Raw genomic sequence first — 17,081 nt, 5'->3', positions numbered from 1 at the left:
GTCTGATTTCTGTCTCTGTCTTTACCTGTTCTGGATGTCTCACATAAATGGGATCATATAATGTATGACTTTTTGCAGTTCTCTAATGATACACGATGTTGAGCGTCTTTTCATATGCTTGCTATCTACATATCTTATTCAGTGAGGTGTTCAGATCTTTTGGCGCCCCCCCCCCCCCCACTTTTTTGCCCATTTTTAAAATTGAGTTTTTTCCCTTATTTAAGAGTTCTTTGTATATTTTGGTTACAAGTCCTTTATCAGGTGTGTGTTTTGCATCTATTTTCTTCCAGACTGTGGCTTGTCTTCGCATTCTTCAGCAGTGTCTTTTGCAGAGCAGAAGTTTTACATTTTAATGAAATCCATCTTACCAGTTATTTCTTTCATGGGTTATGCTTCTGGTGTTTTATTTAAGAAGTTGTCTTCAAACCCACGGCTAGCTTAATGTTGTGTTATTTTCTAGCAGTTGTATAGTTTTGTGTTTTACATTTAGGTCTGTAATACATTTTGAGTTAATTTTTGTGAAAAGTGTAAGGCTCGTGTATAGATTTATTGATGCAGGTAGATATACAGTTGTTCTAGCACCATTTGTTGAAATGACTGTCCTTTCACCATCGAATTGCCTTTGCTCCTTTGTCAAAGACCAGCTGACTATATTTGCATGAGTTTATTTCTGGCCTCTCCGTTGATCTATTTCTCTGTTCTTTGGTCAGTACCACACTGTCTTGGTTCCTGTAACTTTATTTATGTCTTGAAGTTCAGTAGTGTCAGTCTTCCACCTTTGTTTTTCAGTATTGTATTGGCTATTCTGGATCTTTTGCCTTCCCATGTAAACTTTAGAATCAGTTTGTTGGTATCCACAAACCTAGTGAGTATTAAGTGATAACTCATTGTGGTTTTTTATTGGATTCTCCTAGCAACTAATGATGTGCATCTTTTCATGTGCTGATTTGCTATTGGGAGAAATATCTATTTCACTGCTCATTGAGAAAAATTTTAATTACATATATATATGTATAAAATAATAATTATTTTTTTTTGAGATGGAGCCTCGCTTTGTTGCGCAGGCCGGAGTGCAGTGCTGCAGTAGTCTCGGCTTACTGTAACCTCCGCCTCCTGAGTTCAAGCTATTCTCCTGCCTCATCCTCCAGGGTAGCTGGGATTACAGGTGCACACCACCAGCAGCTGGTAATTTTTTTGTATTTTTAGTAGAGATGGGGTTTCACCATGTTGGCCAGGCTGGTCTTGAACTCGTGACCTCAAGTGATCCACCTACCTCAGCCTCACACTGGGATTATATGTGTGAGCCATCGCACCTGGCAGTTTAAAAATTTTAATTGTAAAATACTCATAGAATTTATCCTCTTACCCGCATATATATGTGTGTGTATATATTTAAGAGATAGGATCGCACTCTGTCACCTAGGCTGGAGTGCAGTGACACAATCATAGCTCACTGCAGTCTCGACCTCCTGGGCTCAAGTGATCCTCCTGCCTTAGCCTCCTGATTAGCTGGGACTACAGGCACACACCATCATACCCAGGTAATATTTTGATTTTTTGTATAGACAGGATCTCACTCCGTTGCCCAGGCAGGTCTTGGAACTCCTGGCCTCAAGTGATCCTCTTGCGTTGGCCTTCCAAACTGCTGAGATTACAGGCATGAGTCACTGCTCCCAGTCACTTAATTTTTTTTTTTTTTTTTTTTTTTTTTTTTTTGAGGCAGGGTCTCACTTTGTCACCCAGGCTGGAATACAGTGGCATGACCTCAGCTCACTGCAGCCTCAACCTCCCAGGTTCAAGCTATTCTTCTGCCTCAGCCCCCCAGATAGCTGCAACTACAGGTGCCCGCCACCACACCCGGCTAATTTTTTTTTTTTTTTTTTTTTTTTTTTGAGACAGAGTCTCACTCTGTTGCCCAGGCTGGAGTGCAGTGGCGCAATCTCGGCTCACTGCGAGCTCCGCCTCCCAGGTTCACGCCATTCTCCTGCCTCAGCCTCCCGAGTAGCTGGGACTACGGGCGCCCTCCACCACACCCGGTTAATTTTTTGTATTTTTAGTAGAGACGGGGTTTCGCTGTGTTAGCCAGGATGGTCTCAATCTCCTGACCTCGTGATCCGCCCACCTCAGCCTCCCAAAGTGTTGGGATTACAGGCGTGAGCCACCGCGCCCAGCTGCTCACGCCTGGCTAATTTTTGTATTTTTTGTAGAGACGGGATTTCGCCATGTTATCCAGGCTGGTCCTGAGCTCCTAAGTGATCTGCCCACCTCAGCCTCTCAAAGTGCTAGGATACAGGTGTGAGCCACCAGCCCTGCCTATCTTACCCACTTTTTTTTTTTTTTAAATTGAGAGAAGGTCTCTGTCACCCAGGCTGGAGTGCAGTGGCCTGATCTTGGCTCACTACAACCTCTGCCTCCCAGGCTCAAGTGATCCTCCTACCCCAGCCTCCCAAGTAACTGGGACCACAGGCGCATGCCACCCCACTTGGCTACATTTTTTGTATTTTTAGTAGAGATTTGGTTTCACTATGTTGCTCAGGCTGGTCTTGAACTCCTGACTTCAAGCTAGCCACCTGCCTCAGCCTCCCAAAGTGCTGGGATTACAGGCATGAGCCACCGCTCCTGGGCTGTCTTGCTCTTTTTCTTTTTTTTTGTGATGGAGTCTCGCTTTGTGGCCCAGGCTGGAGTGCAGTGGCACGATCTTGGCTCACTGTAACCTCCACCTCCCGGGTTCAAGTGATTCTCCTTTCTCAGCTTCCTGAGTAGCTGGGACCACAGGCTTATACCACCACGCCTGGCTAATTTTTGTATTTTTAATGCAGATGGGGTTTCGCCATGTTGGCCAGGCTGGTCTCGAACTCCAGACCTCAGGTGATCCGCCCACCTTGGCCTACGAAAGTGCTGGGATTACAGGCGTGAGCCACAGTGCCCTGCCTGTCTTACCCATTTTTAAGTGTAGCTTCAGTAGCATTAAGTACATTCATATTGTAGTGTAACCAATCTCCAGAATGCTCTTCATTTTACAAAACTGAAACTCCATATCTATTAAATAACAGCTCCCACTTCTCTCTTCCCACAACCTCTGCAACTACCCTTCTGCTGTCACTGTGAATTTGGCTACTCTAGGTACCTCATGTAAGTGGAATTGTACAGTATTTGTCCTTTTGTGACTGGCTTATTTCACTTAGCTTAGGTCCTCAAGGTTCATCCATGTTGTAGCATGTGTCAGAATTTCCTCCTTTTGGAGGGTGAATTATATTTCATTGTGTATATATACCACATTGTATATGTACATTCACCCATTGATGGATACTTGGATTGCTTTCATCTGTGGCTATTTTATTGGGTGTTCAAATAAAATCTCTTCAAGACCCTGCTTCCAGTTCTTCTGGGTACATACCCAGAAAACGAATTACTAGATCATATGGTAATTCTGATTTTAGGTTTTTAGAACAACCATGTTGTTTTCCATAGCAGCTACACCATTTTACATTCCAACCAACAGCATGCAAGGCTTCTGATTTCTCCACTTTCTTGCCAACACTTGTTATTTTCTGCATTTCTGATAGTAGCCATCATAGTGGTGGTGAGGTGATATCACATTATGGTTTTAATTTATGTTTCCCTAATGATTAGCATTTTTTCATATGCACATTGGTCATTTGCATATCATCTTTGGAGAAATGTCTATTCAAGTCCTTTGTCCATTTAAAAATTGTTATTTTAGCCGGGCACAGTGGCTCACGCCTGTAATCCCAGCACTTTGGAAGGCCGAGGCGGGCGGATCACGATGTCAAGAGATTGAGACCACGGTGAAACCCCGTCTCTACTAAAAATACAAAAAATTAGCCAGGTGCGGTGGCAGGCGCCTGTAGTCCCAGCTACTGGGAAGGCTGAGGCAGGAGAATGGCATGAACCCGAGAGGTGGAGCTTGCAGTGAGCCTAGATAACGCCACTGCACTCCAGCCTGGGCGAAAGAGCGAGACTCTGTCTCAAAAAAAAAAAAAATTATTTTATCTTTTGTGTTGTCAAGATGTATGAATTCTTTATATATTCTGGATGCTAGACCTTTATTAGATACATAATTTGCAAACATTTTCTTCCATTTTGTGGATTGTCTTTTCATTCTGTTGAGAATATCTTTCGATGCACAAGTGTTTTTTAATTTTGCTGAAGTCCAGTTTATCTTTTTTTCTTTTGTTCCTTTCACTTTTGATGTCATAGCTATGAAACCATTACCAAATCCAAGGTTTAGAAAATTTACCTCTACGTTTTCTTCTTAGAGTTTTAGACTTTTACCTCTTACATTTAGGCCTTTGATTAATTTTAGGTTAATTTTTATATATAGTATGAGGTAAAGGTCCAACTTCATTCTTTGACATGTGGTTATTACATTCTCTCAGCACCATTTGTTGAAGAGACTGCTCTTTCTTCATTGAATGGTCTTGGTTCCCTTGTCAAAAGTCACTTTATATGTGGGTTTTTTCTGAACTCTCAGTTTTCTTCCATTGATTTATATGTCAGTCCTCATGCCAGTACCACAGCTGTGTTAGTTACTGTAGGTTTGTGGTAAGAAAAATTGGGAAATGTGAGTCCCCTAACTTCGTTTTTTTTTTTTTTTTTGGCCATTTGATGTCCCTTGTAATTACTTATGGATTTTAGGATCAGCTTTTTCATTTTTGCAAAATCATTGGAATTTTGATAAGGTTGCACTGAATCTGTAGATTGCTTTGGGAAGTATTTCCATCTTCAAAATATTAAGCCTTCTAATTCATGAACACAGGGTGTCTTTTCATTTACTTTGTTCTTTAATTTCTTTTAACCCTGTGTATAATAAGTTTTGCACTTCCTTGGTTAAATGTATTCCTAAGTATGTCATTCTTTTTGATGCTTTTGCAAAAGGAATTGTTTTCTTTTTTTTCTCTGTCTTTCTCTCTATTTTTTTAGACAGGGTCTTGGCCAGGTGGGGTGGCTGACCCCTGTAATCCCAGCACTTTGGGAGGCTGAGGCAGGCGGATCACTTGAGGTCAGGAGTTCGAGACCAGCCTGGCTAACTTGGTGAAACCCCATCTCTACTAAAAATATAAAAATTAGCCAGGTGTGGCAGCACACACCTGTAGTCCCAGCTACTCGGGAGGCTGAGGCGGGAGAATTGCTCAAATCCGGGAGGTGGAGTTTGCAGTGAGCTGAGATCATGCCACTGCACTCCAGCCTGGATGACAGAGCGAGACTTCGTCTCAAAAAAGAGAAAAAAAAAAGAGGGTCTCACTGCGTTGCCAAGGCTGGTCCTGAACTCCTGGCTTCAAGTGAGCCTCCTCCCTCTGCCTCCCAAAGTGCTGGGATTATAGGCCTGAGCCATTGCGCCTAGCCAGAAATTGTTTTCTTAATTTCTTTTTTTTCAGATTGCTCATTGCTAGTATATAGAAATGTAACTGAATTTCGTGTGTTGATCTTGTATGTTGCAACTGTGCTGAATTCTCTCAATGGCTTTTTGTCATTTGAATTAAATTTTCTTTTTCACAGACCTCTGACCTAGATTCGCACTTTCTTCAAGTTCTTTTCCTCTATCCCTCTTTTTTCTGTCTGTCTCATCTTAGTTGTCTGTTAGCAACATTTTCCCAACTTTTCTGCCAATTCCAATCAGTCAGTCATTCTGTCTTCCAATCAGTGAATCTCAGGTATTTATTGAGAACACAACACGTGTATAGTGCTTTGCTAGATGCCAGGAATGATAAAATATTGACTTGCTTTCTTCCCTGAAAAAAAAAATGTGTTGAGAAAACAAGTGAGATGTATAGACAGTGATGCAAATTAGACTTGATAAATATGTAATTGATTGTTAGATGCACCATTATCTTCTGTTCCACTAAGAAAAATGCTGCAAATTAAAATAAGACATAACAATAGATACCAATTGTAAGTTGTATCTCTGTTTTGGAAATTTTTTCATATGAAAAAATATTTTATAGAATTAATATAATACAGTCTCAAATCAGGTGAGTAGTGTAGATAGAAATTAGTATGGATTGGAATAATAATAAAAATAGCTACCAATTAACTGTAATGGTGTGCCAAATATTCTGTTAAACTATGTGCATTATATAATTTTAATCTTTTTGGGAGCCATATGTTGTAAACATTTCCATTTTGCAAATAAGGAAACCTCTCTAGGTTAATGTGCTGTGTCATACCTAATAAATGCAAGACCTAATTCAGACTCAGGCACTGACCTTAGAACCTGCACCTCTAGCCATGCCAGGTGAATATAAGATAGGAGTTTTGAAGAATGAGTAGACGCTGGGGAGAGAGAGAAGCTAGCATTTTAAATGTATTTTGAAACAGTTATGGAAAACATTGAAAATGTAAATGAAGTTGGAGAAAAAGTGAGAAAGCCTTTTGGATATTCTTTCTGCCTTTGTTTCAATGTTTTCCTTTTTCCTTCTTTCTGACCCACTTCCTGTTTCTTTACTTCTTCTTTTCCCTATTAATTGCTTATAAATAGACTTGCTGAATTTCTTGAATAATATCCATAAAATGTTCAACTCAGCTACTAATTATTTATTTTAAAAAATTATCAATAACAATGGCAACATCATTGATTAAGTGCAGTTAAGTGTGAGCCAGTGGACAACACTTTGTAAACCTGAGGATACTCCTCCATTGGGTATTATTACTCCCATTGTAATGTTGAGGATATAGGAACTCAGGAAGATTATTACATAATAATGTAATAATCTTGGAGACTTTTGTCCAAAGTTTCCAAGTCAACTCCTGGATTAGCCAGTATTTGGACCAAGGTCTGTCTGGCTTGTAATTTCGTGATTTCATTATAGCATACTGACTCTCTGATAAGAACAGGAAATATAAAGTGAATTGAGCATCATGCTTTTTCTAAGAACAAGATGTAATTTATGTTTATATTTTAGGAACCTGTTTATTCTTTTCTCTCCTTATGAGTACTTGGTTCTTGGAGCACCTCTGCATGTAAGATATAATACTGTGCAAGAAGAGATCTGTGATGTAATTGCAATGGCTCCTCCTGTGGATAGCATTTCTGATTTTGTTGTTGGGATTCCTCTCAGTTTGGGAGACAGACTGGGAGAGATAGTAGGGTTTCCTGAGTCAGCTCCCTCTTGCTGGAGTTAGGACGAGAATTGGTTGACTGAATGTCTTTGGCCTCTTTCCACAGAGGAGGAAGCTTGACGCTGTCTATTACTATATGCGCAGTTTAGCTGCCAGCAACCCTATCCTGACTGCCAAGGAGAGTCTCATGAGCTTGTTTGAAGAGACCAAGCGGAAGGTGAGTGGGGATGTGGCAGAACCCTTCCTTCCTCGAATAGTGCATTTCCCTGAGTGTTGGTGTGCTCTAGCTCTGCGCACTGGCAGGATCGTAGCCAGTGAGGTTTATCCAAGGTGCAGTTATTGCTCAGTGTCTGTGTGTCCTCAGGGAATGACTCATAGTGTCCTTAAATGGTCCCATCAGACTGTGCTGGTGGGTAGTTGGTCAGCCCCTGTGCAGAGCAAAACTGTGATCTTCAGGAGAGCTTTCAGGGGCCCTTGGATGTACATGTACGTGTTCTACAGCCTTCAGTCTACAGAATTAATAACTATATGAGACAAAGCAGATCACACTCTGCTACTTTGGGACTGTGGTACAGTATTTTTATTGTCAAATAAATACCGGTGAGGTGAGGCTTTTCTCTTTGTAAGCTGAGTCTCAGGAAAGTCTGAGCTCATGTGTGTTTTTTGTTTTTGAGACAGAGTTTCGCTCTTGTTGCCCAGGCTGGAGTGCAATGATGCAATCTTGGCTCACTGCAACCTCTGCCTCCCGGATTTAAGTGATTCTCATGCCTCAGCCTCCCGAGTAGCTAGGATTACAGATATGCGCCACCACACCCAGCTAATTTTGTATTTTTAGTAGAGACAGGGTTTCACTATGTTGGTCAGGCTGGTCTCAAACTCCTGACCTCAAGTGATCCGCCTGCCTCGGCATCTCTAAGTGCTGGGATTACAGGCGTGAGCCACCACACCAGGCCATGAGCTAATGTGTTTGTATGTTATATAGGCAGAACAGATGGAAAAGAAGCAACATGAGGAATTTGAACTGAGCCCTGACCAATGGCGGAAAGGAAAGAAGTCTACTTTCCGGCATGTTGGAGATGACACCACTCGCCTGGAGATCTGGATTCATCCATCCCATCCACGGTCTTCCCAGGGCACTGAGTCTGGGAAGGATTCTGAGCAAGAGAATGGGCTGGGCAGCCTGAGTCCCAGTGATGTAAGTTCCTGAGAATGATGCAATGAGCCAAACTAGCTCAGTAAGCCTGGGTGCTCTGGTTCATACAGCTGTGAGGCACAGATACTTCCCACTGATTGCAAGGAAGACAAACCACTTGAGGCTCCCTGATGGTCTTTTCCCTTCTCATGTACGCTTCCTTTATCTTTATTATGTACTTCCCTCTCTCACCACTATGTGTCACTGCAGAATTTAGTAAAAGTAGGATTAGAATTTTTTTTTTTTTTTTTTTTTTTTTTTGCTGCTTTTTGTTCAGCGTCATCAACATGATGCTTTAGGATTCTATGTGGGATTTTGTACTTATCTTTTCCTCTTGGTTGACCTTATATTCCGAGAATGAACTAAAGTAGCATGGATAGGTTGGTTAGTCTGATTTGTGATGGGCTTTCTGTGGGATATCCTCTTATAACTCTTGGGCGGGGACTTTTTCCTTTAAGCCAGGAGAAATGACAGTAGAAAAATCACAGGCTTGTTTAGAAGATTTCTCCTCTTCATTGACTCAGTAAGTAATTATCGACAGTGTGCCAGTCACTAAAGATACAGTGAACAAGATCTCTTGCTGTCTCAGTGCATTCTAGTGGAGGACGCAAGAGACTTAACAGTGTAATTAGTTCTGTTTTTGGGGTGCACACCCAGTATATGAGAGCACATAGCCATGGGACCAAAGCAGCCATTGGTCAATTGAAGTATAAAGAACAAGTAGGAGTTAGCTTGAGAAGGAAAGGGAGGTGGTAAAGTGATTCCCAGGCAAAGGAAATAGCATATGCAAAGGGCTGAGGCTGGCGGGCAGGGGGAGAGAGAGCACGGTAGGTGGAAAACTGCAGTGGCTGGTTCATTGCGCCTTAAGGGTAAAATTCACCCAGTGGGTGGTGTAAGCTGGGGCTAGATGTTGAAGGGTCATACGATAAATTATTTGACCTTTATCCTGAAAATAGTAGGGAGCTATTGGATGCTTTAAATAGGGGAATAACATCTGCTCTTCAGAAATACAACCCTGGCCGCTTTGTAAAATGTTTGGAGAAGAGTAAGACTAGAAATAGGAGACAAGGAGGGTGCTGCGGTAGTTCCAAGTGAGATATGAAAAAGACTTGAACCAAGAAATGGCTTCGGGGTGGGAAGAAGTGAACAGACACAAGTCATATTATTACAGTAGAATCCAAAAGACTTGGTTGAACGTGGGGAGCTCAGGGAGAAGAAAGAGTCAAGGTCTGGTGTGGTGGCTCCCATCTGTAATCCCAGCACTTTGGGAGGCCAAGGCAGGAGGATCGCTGGAGCCTAGGAATTCAGTACCAGCCTGGTCAACAAAACGAGGCTTCTGTCTCTATAAAAAAATTTTCAAAATTAGCTGGGCATGGTGATGTGGGCCTCTAGTCCTAGCTACTCAGGAGTCTGAGGCAGGAGGATTGCTTGAGTCCAGGAGTTCAAGGATGTCATGAGCTATGATCCAGCCTAGGTGCCAGAGCAAGACCCTGTCTCAAAAAAGTCAAGAATGAGCCCAAGAGCGTCAAGGCTGCACCACTGCACTGCAGCCTGAGTGATGAGTGAGACTCTGCCTTCCAAAAAATAAATGAATACAATCAAAAACAGGGTCGGTCTCTGTTGCTCAGGCCAGAGTGCAGTGATGCGATTGAAATCCTGAGTTCCAGTGATTTTCCTGCCTCAGCCTCCTGAGTTGCTAGGACTACAGGCACATGCCACCACACCCAGCTAATTTTTTGTAGAGATGGAGACTTGCCCTGTTGCGCAGGCTGGTCTCAAACTCCTGGCCTCAAGCAGTCCTCCCGTGGCCTCCCAAAGATCTGGGATTACAGGCATGAGGTGTATCATGTCTGTCCCATTTTATTTCTAATTATACAAATAATAGATGAATATATTTTTGGTAAAAACTTTAAATTCTTGTAGGTAGACTACAACGTGGTAATTTGTTTTCTAAACTATTGATGAAACTATATATTTTTAGTTTGTACATCATCCTTGGGTAACTATTACCCTTAATTTTCTTTAAATTTAAATCTTTGAGTTTGGGCTTTTCATTTTAGGCTACCAGCCCTCGAAGAAATCTGCAGTTTCTGGCCTGACGCGGTGGCTTACGCCTGTAATCCCAGCACTTTAGGAGGCCGAGGCGAGCAGATCACAAGGTCAGGAGTTCGAGACCAGCCTGGCCAACATGGTGAAACCCTGTCTCTACTAAAAATGCAAAAAAATTAGCTGGGTGTGGCAGCGCACTCCTGTAATCCCAGCTACTTGGGAGGCTGAGGCAGGAGAGTTGCTTGAACCCGGGAGGCAGAGGTTGCAGTGAGCCGAGATTGTGCCACTGCACTCCAGCCTGGGCAAAGAAGCCAGACTTTGTCTCAAAAAAAAAAAAAAAAAAAGAAAAAGAAATCTGCAGTTTCATAACTTTTCATTTATCTAGCCAGGAAACCACACTGCCATTTTTACCTGCTTTCTCAGGCCCAAGTTAGCTTCCTATATTCTTTTTTTTCTCTCACAGCAGGTCCCAAGAGCTTAGCTTGCTTTCTCTGTTCCTTGGAACACACACATTGATAAGAAGTAAGCATTGAGGATAGAGAAATTAAAATAACCAAAAATGATTTTTAACCTCAAAGAGTACTTGGTCATGTGAGGAAGACATAGGTGTGTCATTATAGTTCCGTGTGGTAAGTACTGTGATAAAGGCAAGCATGAGAGGCCGTGGGAGCATGCAGTTGGAACATCTAATCCAGTCATGGTTAGGGAAGGCTGGGGCGAGGCCGCATTTTGCAGCTTAAAGATGTCGTAAAGGCATTTCTACGTGGAGGCATGAAAATGTGGATGAGGCATGGAGGCTTCAGGAACTGCGAGTAGTTCAGTATGGCTGGAGTCTTAGAGTGTGAGAAGTTCTCCTGTGAGCGACTGGAGTCATGCTTGACATGTTCCTTTCCTCTGTCCCCACATCCAGTCAGTACCACCTGGTATTAGGAGGTGGATACTGTTGAGTCCACCTCCTAATCGTAACTTGAAGCCATCCACTTCTCTCCTTTCTCATTGCTGCCATCGTAGTTCAAGCTATCACCATTTCAGTAATCCATATACTATGGAAAGAAGTTCATAATGGTCTTTTCAGATTTATTCCTGGTCCTCTTCTGGCCTTTCATTTTAGACAGTAACCCAAATGAATGAACTTCCAAATATCCATTTCTGATCATGCCACTCCCTTCTTGAAAGTGTTTAGTTATTTCTGTTTGCTCTTACAATCAGGTCTAAAATCCTCGACATAGTCCGCTAGGCTCCTCGTGATCTGGCTCCTGCTACTTCAAATCTTACACTTTTCATACTTTTCTTCCTTTGTTACTGTATTCCAGCCACACTGGCTTCTTCCTTGAAGGAGCCAAGCTCTTTTCTGGCTCCTGGCCGTTGTACATCTCTCTGCCCGCAACACACTTACCTCTCACTGGTATTTCTGCCTTTATCAGTCACTTTCTTTCTTACCCTTCAGGTCTCAGCCTAAATGTCACGTTTTCAAGGAAGCGTTTCCTGATCCCTGAGACTGGCCATTTCGCCTTTGTAATAACCACATTTCTGGTTTAAGTGCTTTTAAGTGTAGTTTTGTGCAGATCTTTCCCTTGCTAGATTGAAGGCCCTGTGAGAGTAGAGTCATATCTAGTGTGTTCACTTCTTTGTCCCCAGTGTCTGCATATGGAAGATTCTAAATAAATCTTAGTTGATACGCGAATGAGGGGAAGAGCAGCGAGGGATGAGGCTAGAGAAGGTAGCAGGGGCCAGGTCCTTCATAAATATTTTGAAGTTTGGCTGTCAGGTATTGAGGGCTTTTAATTTTTTTGGAGTTGTGTTGGTCATGTTTAAAAATTGATATATAATAATTGTACATATTTATGGGCTACATGTGATATTTTTATACGTGCACAGAATGTGTAATAATCAAATCAGGGTATTTAGAATGTCTGTCACGTCAAACATTAGTCATTTAAGTACTAAGGATTTTAAGCAGAGGGATGATATAATTGGATTTCTATAATGATCACTCTTTCCAATACTTCCAGTACTGGAACAAATTTATTTTGTTTTAAAAGGAACTTTTCAAGTTGCATAACTAATAACAATTCATTGTCTCAAAATTAAACAGAAATGTATATATAGTTTAGGCTGGGTACGGTGGCTCACGCCTGTAATGCCAGCACTTTGGGAGGCCGAAGCGGGCCAATCACCTGAGGTCAGGAGTTCGAGACCAGCCTGGCCAACATGGTGAAACCCCATCTGTACTAAAAATACAAAAAAATTACCCGGGCATAGTGGTGTCTGCCTGTAATCCCAGCTACTCGGGAGGCTGAGGCAAGAGAATCGCTTGAACCCGGGAGGCGGAGGTTGCAGTGAGCCAAGATCGCACCATTGCACTCCAGCCTGGGCGACAGAGGGAGACTTTGTCTCAAAAAAAAAAAAAAAAAAAGTATATATAAAGTGGCAGTCACTTGTATTCTTTCCTTCAGAGACATCACTGTTAACTGATTGATGTCCTTCCAGACCTTTTTCTAAGCATTTATAAGTGTATACGTGTATGCACATACCTGTAAAAACATGAAATGCATTATAAAATTTTTTTTTGAGAGACAGGATCTCCTCCCTCTGTTTCCCAGGCTGGGGTGCAGTGGCATGGTCACGGCCCACTGGAGCCTCTATTTCCTGGGCTCAAGTGATCCTCCTGCCTTAGTCTTCTGAGTAGCTGGGACTGCGAGCATGCACCACCATGCCTGGCTAATTTTTTAAAAATGTTTTGTAGAGATGGGATTTCCTTATGTTGCTTAGGCTGGTCTCAAACTTTTAGGCTCAAGTGATCCTCCCACCTTTGCCTCACAAAATGTTTGGATTATAGGTGTGAGCCACCAACCTGGCTCAAATACATTTTTTAACAAAAAGGAGGATAGTACTATGTATAACAATCTGCAACTTACTTTTTAAAATTATTATTTGGACATAAATTATTCCTGCTATAATGCAATATATACATTCCTAAAAATTGCTGTGCTGTGCAAAATCATGCAATAAAAACCACACAGGGCTTATGCAGAAAATGGAGTTAGGAGCACAAACCTCAAAAAACTTTCTCAGTGACATAGTGAAAAAGATAGGAGCCTGATTTAAAACTGTTGTACAGTTTTATACATGTGAAATGGTTAAGAAATATGTAAATATGGCCGGGCGTGGTGCTTACGCCTGTAATCCCAGCTCTTTAGGAGGCCAAGGCGGGCGGATCATGAGGTCAGGAGATGGAGACCATCCTGGCTAACACAGTGAAACCTCGTCTCTACTAAAAATACAAAAAGTTAGCCAGGCATGGTGGCAGGCACCTGTAGTCCCAGCTACTCGGGAGGCTGAGGCAGGAGAATGGCGTGAACCCGGGAGGCGGAGCTTGCAGTGAGCCGAGATCGCGCCACTGCACTCCAGCCTGGGCGACAGCGAGACTCTGTCTCAAAAAAAAATAAAAAATAAATAAATAAATAAATAAATGTGTAAATACTACATTAAACATAGCACTTTACCTTGAAAAAGACATAAAGTAGGCCGGGTGCAGTGGCTCATGCCTGTAATCCCAACACTTTGGGAGGCTGAGGCAGGCGGATCACTTGAGGTTGGGAGTTCGAGACCAGCCTGACTAACATGGAGAAACCCCATCTCTACTAAAAATACAAAATTAGCCAGGCGTGGTGGCGCATGCTTGTAATCCCAGCTACTCAAGAGGCTGAGGCAGGAGAATCGCTTGAACCCGGGTGGTGGAGGTTGCGGTGAGCCGAGATTGTGCCATTGCACTCCAGCCTGGACAATAAGAGGGAAACTCCGTCTCAAAAAACAAAAAGACATACAGTTGGCATGTGGAAGTGGGCTTGGGAAGGGTTACGGCTTATGAGTTATTGTGAAGTGGTAGAAGGAGGGTTACTTAAAATTTGATGGACCGAGGCCAGGTGCAGTGGCTTACGCCTGTAATCCCAGCACTTTGGGAGACCGAGGTAGGTGGATCACCTGAGGTCGGAAGTTCGAGACAAGCCTGACCAACATAGTGAAACCCTGTCTCTACTAAAAACACAAAAAATAAGCTGGGTGTGATGACGTATGCCTGTAATCCCAGCTACTCTGGAGGCTGAGGCGGGAGAATCACTTGAACGTGGAAAATGGAAGTTGTAGTGAGCCAAGATCGCACCATTGCACTCCAGCCTGGGCAACAAGAGCAAAACTCAAAAACAAAAACAAAAAAAAGTTTGCTGGACAGTTGTAACAGCAGATGTGGATAGGCCTGGCTCCTAACATGATCCTGTGGTGAACTGGGGTAGCTGTAGATGTTTGGGGTGTGTGCGTGTGTATGCTTTGTGTATTCCTGTGCAGCTTGATTGAACTGGATGCAGTTCTCTGTGTTACCTGGTGTTTCGTGTAAACAAAATCACACATAAGCAAAGGCAAAGTTTGTGTTATGCCCAAATTGTTCGTTTATGTATTTATGGCAATGAAACAAATTCTCATTTTCAAAATGAATGTTATAGCAGAACTGGGTGATTAGCCTTAATTGGAATTGTTCCTTTGACAACTCCTAGAGAATTTCTAGCACAGACTGCTTAAATTTAGATCCATGAGTAAACAGAAAGTTTGGCTTCAGGTGGTTGTTAGTAAAAGTGGTAACATCCCAACTAGTCTGTTCTCTGCCAAGCATTTGCTTTGGATCTTTCTCTCTCTGAATGGTTGCAGGAGGTTAGCTTGTGGGTTGTTGGTTTTTAGTCTTGAGATGTGGTTTGGGTTGAACATCCAGCCTGGGGAGGGATTGCCAGCCTCAACTGCAAGTAGCATCCTATTGAGATTCACATTTCAACTCTTCCACCTGCCAGCCAGGACCCTCCAAATCCATGTTGCCAGGGTTCTGGGCATTTGTTATTTAGTGGCTATATCTTCTGCTGTTCTTCGTTTCCCTTTAGAAACGGGGTACTGCTTGTCAAATGGGTTGTTGCTGACAGTCAGGGAGTTAAATTAAGGATATTAAATTACAGCATCAGAAATCATTTTCACACTGAAAAGCAAGGGTCTCTGATAGAACTGCTGAGGATTTTTTAGATCTGATTGTTTTGTTATCAGCATCTTGAATAGAATGTAATACATGTCTGTCTGCTGGGGAAGAAAGCATATAGGATTGGGAGTCGTTGATAGATGATAGACTGATAGACTTATTTTAATTTTGTTTTGTTTTGTGACAGAGTCTCGCTCTGTCTCCCAGGCTGGAGTGCAGCGGCGTGATCTCAGCTCACTGCAGCCGCCAACTCCTGAGTTCAAGTGATCTTCCAGCCTCAGCCTCCTGAGCGACTGGGATTACAGGCACGCACCACCATGCCCAGCTGATTTTTGTATTGTTAGTAGAGATGGGGTTTCACCATGTTGGCCAGGCTGGTATTGAACTCCTGACCTCAAGTGATCCATCCACCTCGGCCTGCCAAAGTGCTGGGATTACAGGCGTCAGCCACCATGCCCAGCTCGTATTCTTTATATATGTAGGAAGGAGCACAACCCTTAAAACACTTCCTCAGTGACATAATTAAAAAGATAGGAACCTACATAATTAGGTTTCTACCTTTTTTATGCTCATGCCTATTTTTTTTTTTTTTTTGCCCATGCTTTTTTATGCTTATTCCATCCATTATGCTTTGCTAAATATGTGGAGATAAGGTCTTGCTATGTTGCCTGGGATGGTCTCAGACTCCTAGGCTCAAGCAGTCCTCCCACCTCAGCCTTCCAAAGTGTTAGGAATACAGGTCTGAGCCACTGCGTGTGGCCAATAGGTGTTTGTCTCTGAAACTTGAGTGAGTCTTCCTGCCTTGGAATGATTTGGTTTACCATTGCCAGCATTTTCTCCAAGCCACTGTGACTATTCCTGCAACATGCTTGGTGCTGATTGTAGCAAATAATGTCTTTAGACAAGAGAAATGCCATTGTATATTTGGCCAAGCTCTTGTCAAACCTTCCTTCTCCTTGGCCTCTTTGAATGTTTTGTGGTTCAGTCTGGACTGTACCATAGAAGCTCCTAATCTCTATTATCCAAATAGAATGTAATACGTGTCTGTCTGTTTTCCTTTTTCTCTGTCTTATTTCACCCAACAAATGATTTTGTTTACCTTGGTCTCTCTCCTTTTGCTCTTCTTCCTTCTGTTACATATCATTATCTATTTTATTTCTTTGCATAATGTCTTTTTTCAGGACTTGTTCAGGTCTGGAGAATTTAATGCAGTTGCCCCTGAGTTTTTGGAGTAGAAGACCGTGTTCTGGGCTCAGTGCTTAAGTAGACTAAAGTTTACCTGTTCTGTTGTGCCAGTTTTGTGCTAGGATTGTAAAGATGAATACACTATTGTTACTTTCTCTGATTGTGTAGTCTAGTGTATAGGTCAGCAAACTTTTTCTATGAAAGGCCAGATAGTAAATTACTTTATAGGCCATATGTTCTCTGTTGCCACCACTCACCTTTACTGTTGTACCACCAAAGTAGCCATGGACAATATGTAAATGAATGAGCATGACTGTATTCCATTAAAACTTTATTTACAAAGACAGATGGCGGATTGAATTTGGCCTGTGGGCCTAGTTTGCCAACTTCTGTTCTAGTGGAAGAAATGGTTACATAAGTAGAATACAGTAAACGGTTGATTCTTGTTATTTGTGGTGGTTATGTTCTATAAATTCAATAAATTCACCACAAACACTGAATTAGTGAATACTGGATTGTTGCTCCTAAGGGAAATACAGAATTATATTCCTTCAAGCCTCT

General features: G+C 42.3%; 1 protein-coding gene across 5 annotated transcripts in view; it reads left to right on the top strand.

Annotated features, from left to right (window-relative positions):
• Nucleotides 1–17,081, top strand: part of SMG6 (SMG6 nonsense mediated mRNA decay factor) — a 243,451-nt gene that overhangs the window by 13,253 nt on the left and 213,117 nt on the right. For all 5 annotated transcript variants that reach the window (XM_004058242.5, XM_063700507.1, XM_063700508.1 and 2 more), the window contains 2 exons: nucleotides 7,187–7,297; nucleotides 8,063–8,275. In XM_004058242.5, the coding sequence (XP_004058290.2) occupies nucleotides 7,187–7,297; nucleotides 8,063–8,275 (324 nt within the window). The remainder of the gene's footprint in view (nucleotides 1–7,186; nucleotides 7,298–8,062; nucleotides 8,276–17,081) is intronic.

This window comes from Gorilla gorilla, chromosome 19 (assembly GCF_029281585.2).
Source record: "Gorilla gorilla gorilla isolate KB3781 chromosome 19, NHGRI_mGorGor1-v2.1_pri, whole genome shotgun sequence".
Lineage (NCBI taxonomy): Eukaryota > Metazoa > Chordata > Mammalia > Primates > Hominidae > Gorilla > Gorilla gorilla.
The sequence above is the reverse complement of the archived record's forward strand: the minus strand, read 5'-3'. Positions and strand labels throughout refer to the sequence as shown.